The 12,054-nt window shown below is 49.1% G+C and overlaps 1 protein-coding gene across 4 annotated transcripts in view; it reads right to left on the reverse strand.

The window, feature by feature from the left end:
- The window catches only part of SLC22A23 (solute carrier family 22 member 23), a 169,022-nt gene that overhangs the window by 44,310 nt on the left and 112,658 nt on the right, over nt 1–12,054 (reverse strand). For 3 of the 4 annotated variants that reach the window (XR_008994289.1, XM_036888695.2, XM_036888694.2), the window contains one exon: nt 8,647–8,815. Coding sequence is in view for 3 of the 4 variants with exons in the window: in XM_036888695.2 (XP_036744590.1) it covers nt 8,647–8,815 (169 nt within the window). In the remaining variant the exon portion in view is untranslated. Of the gene's footprint in view, nt 1–8,646; nt 8,816–12,054 lie in introns of those variants that run through there. The other variant, XM_057493775.1, reaches the window with a different exon arrangement.

Consider the following 12,054-nt stretch of genomic DNA (forward strand, 5'->3'; position numbering starts at 1 on the left):
TAAGCAAGCCCCAGATTCCTCAGGTGGGCAGGGGGGGCAATATAGAGAGACAGAATGTTGGCACACATTCCAAGCATGGGGACAGTGAGGACAAAGCAGTAGCCCTGGAGTCGGAACACGGGCCTGCAGAGCAGAGCCGAAACCCTCTGCTACAGCTCTCAGCCTTTCCGTCCCCACTCCCACGGGTCTCTCACGGGGAAGCGGCTTTGTTGATCACAGGGGTTCCTATCATCCTACAGAATCTCTGCATACACAGAGGTTAGAAATGGGGCAGCCTCTTGCCTGGGGGCTCCCTAAAATTCCACGCCCTCAGCAAAACTCTAAACACCAATTTAGAGAACATTTTGACCTCACTTTTAACTGCTGATTCAATTTTTACAAGCTGAAATGCAGGCTACCATTTTACTTATACATTTACCTTTTGTCAGTATTACCTAGTCTTGCCCCCATTAGGGAATTTTTGGACAAACAGGATTTGACTAAAAACATTGTTTCCTTAAAGTTTCCTGTAAGCCTCCCCAAATTAACTGTTTGATAACCTGTAAAAATAATTAGCGCACATATACTCATGCTCCCAGGGGTGATTTGTTTTTTATGATTCACTTTTCTTTGAGGCAGACGTTTTCCTGGGTGACTTAATTGTTATAACCGAATTAACTCCCCTCCTGGAGTGCAGGGAACCCTGCAGCCCTCATTTTACCGGTAACAATATTTGCATATTGTGGTGTTATACAATGGTTTTCGATGGAGGAAGTGTTATGGCCTTCGAGTGTGTGTGGACAAGAGAAAAAAGGTTGATAACCATGGGAATGAAAAAAATGTATGTTAATATATAAATTTTAAATATTAGTAATTTATTAACTAATTTTTCTATATTATTAATATATTAATATATACATTTTAAAGGGTCTTTAAACCATTTCAACAATGACAAGAAGCAGAATTAATTCATTCACTTACATTTTTATTGAGCTTTCATTAGGGAAGGTACTGAAACCCCAGTGACTTTCAGAAGTGTTTTTGTAAACGTAAATAACATACTAAATAAAGAGGAACTAGAAAAGTCCCCCTGGGTGTGGAGCAGGGCTCTGGGCCAACTCACACTGCTCTGGTGGCCCAGGCTTGGCCCTCCGCCCAGCAGTTCGGCACCCAGTCCCTGGGACCGAGCTGAGAGGCTGCTCTGGAGTCACCTGCTGACTTCCAGTCCCCGGCCCCACATACTGGCTCAGGGGTGGTAATCGTGCTGTGGAAATCTCTCTTAGCCTCAGTTTCTCCATCTGTACTTGAGTCTCTGGGAAGATTAAAGAGGTTAAGTTATGGGAGGGTCTTAGCAGTCAGTGCCTTCCTTAGAGTAAATGCTCAGGAAATGTTAAAAATTAGCATCGTGTTGGCCAAAGTATTTCTGATGATAGTTAAAAGATCCCAATATTTAGGACCCTTTACACACTGGAACTGTAAGTAAATTTTGTTGTTGTTGTTGTTGGATATTTATCTAACCTGAGGCCATTTAAATGTTTTACAATGGATTTTTTTTCTTGAAATATAAAATATTTAAATCCCTTTGGCACATACCTCTCTTGCTAAGGGTTTCAACCATCTTCCGCCTCTGTCTGGAGAGTTCCTTGTGACATCATGCCCTAATTCCCTCTGTGTCAAGGTGGATCTTTCACTCGGGGAATGGACACTATTACTTACTCTCCCATGTTACACAGTGTGGCTTGATCTTTCTCTAATTTCCTCATCATTCCCTTTTTGGTTTATCTTCTTCTTTTTGCTTTCCCAGATGCTTTTGATGATCATGCTGATTGCCAACAGCACTTTTCTCTTGGTCAGAATGAAATTCCAGCAGAACAAAGTACAGTTAGTAATTCACCATCTTCACACACATTGAACATCATCTCTGTTCTTTCTTGAAGCAGTTCAGGTGAATATACATTAGGCAAGTCCAACATGAGGATCCTTCCTAACTAGGCACTTGGTTCGACGTCCTAGAGAAGTGTCAAAGAAAACCACCCCCACGTATTGCTCCAGGGGTGTGGGGACACATCTGAGCAAAAAAAATGTCCCCCTGCTGCCCACTTGGAGAACAGGTAAACAAGGGGGAGAAACCTTTACCTCCCGTTAACCTCAATCACAGGGTGTAATTTAAGACTTCACAACATAAATGGGTACAGGTTTATGTTTTTCAGAGGGCAGATGAAATAGCTAGATGTACTGAGATATTTTTGCCTTCTTTCATCAGTTCCAGGAATACCTATTCCTTCTTCTTGTCTGAGAGGATCAAGGCAACTTTGCTCTGCACATGGAACTGGACTGGGAGCCGGGTCCTGCACGATCTCTCACTGACTCTCAAGGATGGCACCTCTTTCATTTCAGAAGCTCTTCTTACGAGAAGTGCATATTCTCCACAGCCGACTCAAGTCTCAAAGAGTCTTCTATGATGCCTAGCATGTCTCGAACTTAAGTGCAAATCAGCAACCTTGGAGGGCTTCTGAAACCACAGAGCATGGGTCTCTTAAATCCCCCATGTTCTGACTCAATAGGCCTGACCTGCCATCTGAGAATTTGGAATGAACAAGTTTCCAGATGGTGGTGAGGATGCTGGTCCAAGGCGCCACACTTTGAGAACTCCTGAAGCTCAAAAACCAGTTTTTAATGACTTTTCCACACTTCTGAGCATTATGGTAGAGCTTTTTGATGCCCTGGTTTCCCAGCTAAAAACAGGAATAATCCCTCCAACTACCTGTTCCTACCTATTCCAAGAGTATTATGGCTAATGTAGCCTCATGCATGGAAGCCTGCAGCTGATCTTGGGTAAAGCGTATCCCTAAAATTTTAAAACATGCTCAAGTCAGCATATGTCACAGCACATCTGCCTCAAAAGAGGCACAAGACATAATACCAACGATGAGTTTTACATCTTCCCTGCTGAGCTGTTCCAAGAGGCAGGATGTGTCTGCCGTGTTTACAATGACACACTGACGCAAACACTGCTTGAAAGAGGGCAGATGCTGTCAGGTTGCAATGAGGAACCTCATTGGGAACCTAAGTGACCTTGCATCATGACTGTCCCCCAGCACATACTTGTTTTCATAAATACTCACAGGAGCTCAGCACCCTCAGTTACACTGTAAGAAGTGGGGACGGCGTATACCCACACCTTGAGAGAGCAGCGCAAACATCTTCATCATCGTTTGGATCTTCTATTTCTCCATGTTTCCTCTAAATACTGTAGACAGATGCCCCATGGCCAGCCTTCCCCATGGCCTCCTCACTCCTGTGTCATTCCTCAGCTGTGAGCAACGCCCAGAAAACCTGACACCCTGTTTCATGGATTACCTTCCTGACTTTCACCCTGCATTTTTCTTAGATGTTCTAACTTAACACAAATCTGGACCCTAAATACAGGGACCTAGATCGTGTCTTGCACAAGGGCTCCTGGCTCAGGGAGGCACTCTGTCACCAAGCTGTGTGCCCTGAAGCAGGCTGCAGCCGCCTAGAAGGGACAGCTTTTGCACAATCTGTACGGTTAGAAAGCAGCGGCCACCTTCTTCATTTTGGCACTTCCTGCCACTGCCCGCAGATCTAAGCGGAGTTTCTCTTAGATTCTTCCTTCCTCTGTTATTTTGGATCGTGAATCTTTTCCTCCTCCTCTGTTTTCTGTGAGCTGGAAGAATTGCACATATATTCTGACAAAAGGATGGGTCAGTCTGACCTCCTGCTAGGTTAGCACTGAAGCCCTGCTCCCTTTCCTGAGTGGTAACCAATGCCGAGAACACAAGCACTTCTGCCTGGTCCCCGGGTCCCATGGCACAAAGGCAGCGTGGTCTCAGCTGCAGCCACCGGCAACCACAAATGGAATTACTCACTCCCTCTTACAGCATGGATGTTCAGGTAAAAAACATTCACAGTATTCTCTCTTCTGTTCTTGCTTCACCCTGACATGCCAACACTGGGCTCTGCAAAGCATGGAGTACCAACATGCAAGAGAGCACAGTTTATGTTCTCTTGGGCCACTTTGCTTCTTGAAGCTCCTCCTTTACCTAAAGACCACAGGAAAACAGCAGCTGGTCCTGCCTGGACCTGGAAGTCATGAGTCATGACAGGCAGCTTGTGCAATGACATGAATCTCTTATCTTGGCTCCACTAGTCGGGGCACAAATCAGTCACATACTACAGCCTCGCCATTGTCAGAATGCACCTGTACTCACATACCCCTGCCAAACCCTGTCCAGTCCCCCTGCTGCTGTCACCTCTTCCTGGCTGGCTTTTCCAGCTTTGGGCCTTCATTCTAGAACATCCCATAACCCTGGAGCTGCCATAGGGCTGTGAACTAATCATGCCTTTTTATTTCCTGCAATTTCTGATGTTTCCGGGAGTGAAGACTGCCTCTCTCAGGGCTAGCCAATGGCTAATGACAGAAAACAACCAACCTGCGAGTGCCTTTCACATAGCGACCACCAAGTCCACAGTCTACCCTCTCTCTCCGTGAGCTCTCACACCTGGCCGCTGCCCATCCACCTGCCTAACCCCCAGGGCCAGGTACCAGACAACCAGGGGTGGCCTGGGTGCCCCAGGGCCACTGAATTATTCAAACTGGCCAATCCTGAGCCTGCTTCCCTGTACCTGCTTCCCTGGCCTCACCTCTTCCTTCCCCTAGGAAAACCACAGTAAAAGCTATTCTCCATGTGTCTGTGCCTCCCTCTGCCTCCTGACTGACCCTGGTGCTTGCCTATCAGACCCCTTGGCCCCCCATGGCATGGCATGCCCCCTCTTCTTAGGAGCTGTAATAAATTATCTTTTTAATAGCTGCATCTCCTTCTCTGTTGGCCCCACCATACTTCCATAACAATAAATCCTAAGTTTGAACAGGCTGTGGTTTCAACCAAGTCTCCAAGCTTTTCACAATGGCTCCTCCACTGCCTTCAAGACCAAAAATGTCCCAAAGCTGTCCCTCAGGACAGGGCATTATGCTCCATTTCCTTGCTGGGCCCACACATGTCAGAGAGCACATTCTGCCACCTTGGGAGACACCCAACCCCGCACCACTGCTCATTCTCTGCCCCACATGGGCAACAGCAGGTCTAGCAGCAAGTCTTACTGGGGCCCTTCCAGAACACACCTCAAACCAGCCCTCTTTGCGCAGCACCTGCACACCCCCAGTGCAGGCACCAGCTCTCCATAGCAGCCATGCAGCCAGCCACCCTCTGCCCCAACCCTCAGGGCCCTGTAACCATTTGCCATGCAGCAGTGAGTGCCCATCAAGAGCACAGGCTTCCCTGCCTGAACTGCCAACACGTCTTCATGGCTTTTAGGTTAAACCCATTGTGCTCTGGGCCCCACACGGTCTACCCCACCTACGTGTCTGTCCCTCATGCTTTGGCCATACTGGCCTGCTCCTTCCTCTTCCAGAAAGAGCCAAGTAGAAGCTAGCTTTCACCCTGGTGGTTCCCATCTGCCTGGAACACTTTCCTGCCCAGAACCCTGTGTGACATCCTCTGTCTGGTCATTCAGGTCTCAGGCCGAATGTCACCTCTTCAGAGAGGCCTTTCATGGCCACCCTATTTGTCCCTCTCTATCCCACAGTGCTGCCTATTTGAAAGTATATTACTTGCTCGCTTAAGGATGTGTGGTCTGGGGGATCCCTACGCCCTCCTTGAGGGTGCAAGGAGCTTCACTGGTTCCTCTGTTCATTTTTGGCCTTTGAGAGCAGTGGGGATTTGGACACCCAGCCATGGGTGATGTAGACAGCAAGGCTCCCGCATCTTTAGAGTGAATCTTTTCTGCCCATGGGCCGAGGCGGTCGGCCAGCTCTGGATTTGAATCCCAGTGGTGGGCAAAGATTTTCTAGCCCTGCTATTACTGCCATTCTGACTCCACCTTCATTCAAATAGCTCAGCTCTGTGTGCATAAGGGACCCAAGATCTCAGCCCCAGCCCCCTGTGCAGGTGTCAAACCCAAGCTCCCTGGGCCTCTTTCTGGTTCTGATGCCCTGCGGGCCACCTGTGTCCACCCTACTTGACTGCCCTCCTGGGTCTGGGCCCTGGGAACTCCCCTTTCTGCATGGTGCTCAGCACCGGGGTATGCCCTTGGCTAATGTAGTATCTGGCACTATGCGTGCTGGGAGGGGCTCTGTCAGTCCAGACCACCATCTGGGTCAGAAGATCTCTTCCAGCCAATCTCCAGCCTTTTGTCTTTGCTGCTTATCCTGGGTCTGGCGGCTTGGCGACTCGGTATTGTGCAGTTTGGTTAGTTTGGTTTATGGTCCTTGCTAGAGCTTCCACTCCCACTTCTGCTCTTCAGGGTTCTCCAAAGTACCAGGATGCAGCTGGGCGCCTTAGGCGCACACAGCCCATACTTGCTCATTAAAGAAAAGTGATTGACTCTCAATACAACCAGCAGCTGGTTGTACCGGCTGGTGCTGCAGCTCACCCCCTGACCCCAGTGGCCCACTTTTCCTGTCAGATGACAGAGCCCTCTGGGGTGAGGAGGTTCCTGTGAGCAGAAGGGAGGGCAAGTGGTAACAGGGAGCCACTGAAAAGGGGAGGACCCTCAGGGCCTTTAGAAGCCAGTGACCCTTCTGGTGCCATTCACGGCCAGTAGGCAAAGCTGGACTACCTTGTCACCACTGATTTCTTTAACCAGCCCCTGGTACACCAGGTGATAGGATAACAGTAGTGACGGAGCTAACACTTATGAGCACTTAGTGCAGGCCAGCCATGTGCCCAGCACCTTATACGGTGCTATAAAATAAAAATAATAGTTATGATCATCATAGCAGTTAACATGTATGGGCAGAGCAGGTGTGCCCATCTCCCTCCCCAGGACTCCAGCTCCCAGGGGCCTGCAGACAGCATGGGTGCCCTGGGTGCTGTGAGGCCAGGACGGGAGAGCACATCAGCAGGTGGATGCCTGTGCACGGGGGCTCCTCCAGGGCAGTGGGTTCCTCTCCCAGGGCAAGTGTCTGTAGTCAGAAAGGGCTGGAAGCTGAGGGGAGCTGGAGGCAGCATGGCATGTGGTAAGAGCAGGCCTGGGTTCAAAGCCCAGCTAGGCGACCTCAGTTTTGTCACCTGTGCAATGGGGTGATGAAATACAGACTGAAGGATCCATTATTACTACTGCATTTGCAAGTTGTGTCTGGCATGGAATAAACACTATGTAAGCATTTGATAAGTAAGTAGATGCCCTTAGATTCCAACACGAGTGAAGCCCAGCTCCAAGAGCAGGAATAGGAAGGGCCTCCTTAGAAGATAAAAGGAAGGCTGCCCACTCCATCTTGCTTTGGGGGAATGGTTTCTTTGCCTCCTAAGACCTTGCTGGAAGGGCATGATATGTCCTCACAGATGCATGGTGTCCACTGGGCGGGAGGCTGGCCATTTGGGCAGCTGTCACTGGTGAGGGGCCCGCCTGGTAGGCGGCGTTTTCCTCTCTAGATGTTGCTGGCTTTCCGCTGCTCCTGAGGCTTGTGCGGCTGAGCAGGCAAGCGAGCGAGCAGGCAGGAAGCCGGCCTGGGAAAACGGGCCTGCAGAGGGCTCCCCAGGTGGGCGCGGGGGGCCCTGGGAGAACGGGCCTGCAGAGGGCTCTCCAGGTGGGCGCGGGGCCCGGCGCGGCTAAGGGAAAGGCGGCGCTTCGTCCCCCTCCCTGGCACCTGAGAAGAGGAGGCCTCATAGAGGGCCTTCTCTGCTCCAGGGAACACTGAAAGCTAAGACACAATCGACTTTTCATTGGTGACTAGGTATGTAAAATCTACACTCCAGTATCTTGTATTTGCAGAAGTGAGAGAGTTGGTATGGAGAGGGGATGGGGGGGAAGGGAAAGGAGGAAAAGAGTTGTTTTTAAAGAGGGGCAGAACACTCATTGTTTTCCTAAACTTCTTCTATCCAAGAGCTGTGGCTTTCAACCTTGGCTAAATATTAATCCCCTGGGGAGTTTGAAAAATCTAGTAGACCAGTGTGTTTAGTTGTTTTTTATCCTAAAGTTAGCAAGCCAAACACTGAAAGTCATACACAGCTCTAGAAGTTCACTTGGACTCCTCTAGCACAGGGTAGGGCAAACATTTTCTGCAAGGGCCCAGATAGGAAACATTTCCAGCTTTGTAGGCCACACGGTTTCTGCGCACTTACTCAGCTCGGCCACGCAGCAGGAAAGCGGCTGGCTGTGCTCCAGCGAGACTGCACCTCCCAGAACAGCGGGCAGGCTGGATCTGGCCCACGGGCTGCAGTCTGCCCATCCCTAATCTAGGGGGCATAAGGGGGCTTTTCTAAATCACTGCAGACATCTCAGTATTTCCGCCTCCCAACACCAGAATCCTCTCCTTGCAAATTCATTCATAAAAATCACACCAATACCCCAGTGAGCCAATACCCCTGCTGATGGAGGGCCAGTTCCTGTTGCTGGCGGAAGGGCCCCCAGGGGGCTCATTTCACTCTTCTATCTACTTTTGTGCATGTTTGAACATTTCCCAAGATAAAAAATTTAAACAATGAACTTTAAAAAAAGGAGAGGATAATTCTCTCACAAATAAACACAAGCTGAAGCTCCCAGGAAGGTTGGGGACTGCAGGGTCCAGGTCAGTGCTTCGAAGGCACTGGCAGATGCGTCAGGCGGCAAAGCCTGCAGGGTGGGTGGGGGTGGGGAGATACTCACGACCAATAGAGCAGCATGAGCAGGAAGGGGCAGATGATGAGGGCCTGGAGGACCTGCCAGTCCCGGCACAGCACGGCCAGCCCGGGCATGAGGAACTGGCCTGCCATGGCCACGAAGCTCGCCACCATCGTGATCATGAACCGTTTTCCGGGGGGACACAGCTCTATTCCTGGAACACAGAGGGGAACAAGAAAGACATGAGTGCCTTGCCCATGGCCCAGGAGAGCAATGGGTGCACCAGGGCCGGTGCACTTTTCAACCCACCAAGAACTGGAAAGTTGTTTTCATTTGCTGGTGGCCATGGGAGCCCTGCAGGGTATGTCAATGCTGAGATTCTCATATTTACAGCTGGATGAGCTAAAGCCTCAACTGCGAAGGGAGCACGATCCTTGCTCAAGGTCACAACAGAGCAAAAGAATGCTGTAATTCAGAGCTGCCTAGCCCAGAAAGCAGGGATCGCTGCTTCATACGGGGATAAGGGCACCAAGTTGTTTGCACCGCCTCGGCCCTCCAGATGGCCCCGAGCTTGTTGTGGGTTGGCTTTCCCCTCCGTCTGTGATGCTGTGCTATGGGACCCTTTCAACCTCTGGCCGAGGCACCAGGAATGCCCATCTGCTCCCGCCCACCTGCCCCATCCCTGTTTCCTTCTGGCTCTGACTCCAGTGCTCCTGGGAACTCTGCATTCCAGGCAACCTCCTCACGCTGTGAGGCCAAGGCAGGCCGAGTGGCACTGCAGCTTATCTATTTGAACAAGACAGAAACCTATCAATAAAGGAGACCGGATCATGCAGTCATGATCTTGCGGGGAGTTCCTCCTGGGTATTGGAATTCTGCTGCCCACTCTGACCTGGGTGTGCTGAGCATGCCTCTCTCTGCTCCTATTAGGTAGATGGCTCCCCTGGCCGGGGCACATCTGATTCATCTTCAGAGCTTCAAAACCAAACCAGTGTCTGCCTTTGATAAACATCTGCGGAATGGAAGGACTACATAGTCCTCGCTGTTAGCAAGAATCTATGCTCTTAATCTGATCTTGAATGAAAAAGATGGTTGCAAAACCCTAGCATGCAACTAACAACTGATACAGATCTACTGCATGGATTCCTACAATAAGCGTCCTTAATACTAGAAAATATGGCTGGGTTTTATACACTTTTTCTATGTACAGAGCATGTAGGTTTGTTTGTTATTCTTTTTCTACAGTTTGCAGTATTTCCTAAAGCTTGTCTTTTTTTTTTTAATGTGGTTAGCATTATTTTTTAAAAAAGGAGGAGGACCCTCAGGAGAATACTTTTTGTGCCTCTGTATCTGGAGACTGTGTGCAGGTCAATTGCTACAGCCTTTCTGCAGGTGTCTAGAGACCAGAGCAGAGGTAGGAGGTAGAAAGGCAGTCAGGAGGGGAGCAGATCAGAGGGGAGACAGAGAAAATGTACTTGGCCACAAGAATGGAATCAGCCCTAACAGGGAGAGGGCAGCATGCCAGTTAGTATCTATATCAGCTTATCTGCAGGAAAAGAATAATAAAGTCATCAGAATTTCCATCCCTGCTTTGCCACAAATAAGCGGGTCATCATCATAGGCATTGGTGAGTGGAAGAGAAACCTGGCCTCACTGAACACAGCTTATAAAGAACTTTTTTGCCATTTAATTAAGGAACCAGGATTAAGCACCCCTCAATGGCCATTTGCTATGATGTCTTTCTTTTCAATGCACAGGTCAGGTTCACTCAAAAGATCACTTCCTCTTGGGGCTGAGGTATTCACCCCAGGTCTGGCATTTCAGCTCTTGAAATTAATAGAGATCAGGGTCGTTTTATAAAAGACTAACAGTTACAGGTTCTAGTTTTCACTTATTAAGCTCATACACAGATTTGCTCCTATGGAAACCAGAAGTCTGCAGTAGCCAAGGTAAGTTCAGGGAGCTGAGGCTGGGCACATGCTAGTGTCAGAGAGAAGAGTTGGCACTTGACCACCCAGGTAAACTTTACACAATGTCAAAGAGATAACATCAAAACAGCATGATGGCTTCATGTCAATGGGCTTGCCGGTACAATGGGCACTACATAGAGCTTGCAGTTTCCTGCTTCACTGTCTCTCTTTAATTTTGTGGTACAGTAAGTAAGACAATATCTACGATTACAAATGTTTTTACTAAAGACCCCTTTCAGGACGCCTAACCCCACCCACAAGTCTACACTGTGCTCTATCCCACAGAGGATCACGAGGCAACTTTCCAAACCAGGCTCTAGGTTTGTGGATGACAAAGGACAACTGTCCTTTGATGGGCAAATGATCCATTGCCTGTCTTTTTCCATCTCTCCCCTTGTGGCAAATGAGATGCTGTGACTGGTACACTGAAGACACGACAGTGTTTAAATTGTCATAGTTTCTTCCCTTGAGGTCTCTCGTTCCTCCACTGTGTATGGTCTGAGCGATCCTCTAAGTCCTCGCTACTTGGACCTGAAGCACCCCTGGCACCTGGGAGCCTGTTAGATACTCAGAACCTCGGCTCAACCCAGACTTACAGAATCGGCATCTGTACAGATCATTTTAAAGAGATCCCCAGAGGCCTCACTGAGACTCACTGGCTAACTGTACTTCCTCCAAACTGTAAGGAGCACCTGCAGCAGGAGAGATATGTTGGCCTTGTGACATGGAATAAGTAAAATCATCTTCTGACCTCTCACACCCATTTCTGCAAGGGATCCTAGCAGACATTTACTTTTTTCCATCAGGTAGAAAAATGCAGAGCGCTCTAGCAGATGTATGTTATTTTAGCATTCCTGCCAGGGTGATGGAAAAACACAGCAGTTTGATGTAAGGACACAGGTACAACACTGACACATGACGACCTTTTTGCCTTGACACACCAGAAATTCTTTCCAAACTGCCTGAAATCAACTGTGTTCTGAAGGAGGCTATAAAGATGTTTAAAAATAAAAGCAATTATCTAAGAGCCACAAGCACTTTAGGCTTGCCATTAATCACATGTTCCTTTTGGATGATGAGAAGTCAGTTTTCCTGAAGTGGAAGAGGGGAAGAAATACATCAGGACATTAAAGCTTTAAGTCCTGGCAGCTGGTAGGAGGGGAAAGGGGCTGTAGGTAGGTCACTTCTGCTCACGAAGGGCGCTCCCAGCTCTGCAAACAGCAGTTGGTACAATGGCTTGCACACCTTGGAGATGTTTACTGCCAGCCGGCTAGGGCCACAGGCTTGGTTTTGAAAGGCAGGGAAGCCTGCCACCAGGAGAGAATGGTATCCCCAATGCAAGCATCCCCTCAGGACCTGCTTTTACAGGTCACCAGAGACAGACGTCCACGCTGTCAGCAGCGTCTACGGAAGGTCTGGGCTGCAGCTGTGCTGTGGCGCTTCTTAGAGCTGCCTTCTCTGCCAGTGGGCCGGACCCTAAGTC

Source organism: Manis pentadactyla, chromosome 16 (assembly GCF_030020395.1).
Source record: "Manis pentadactyla isolate mManPen7 chromosome 16, mManPen7.hap1, whole genome shotgun sequence".
In the NCBI taxonomy this organism is placed as follows: Eukaryota; Metazoa; Chordata; class Mammalia; order Pholidota; family Manidae; genus Manis; species Manis pentadactyla.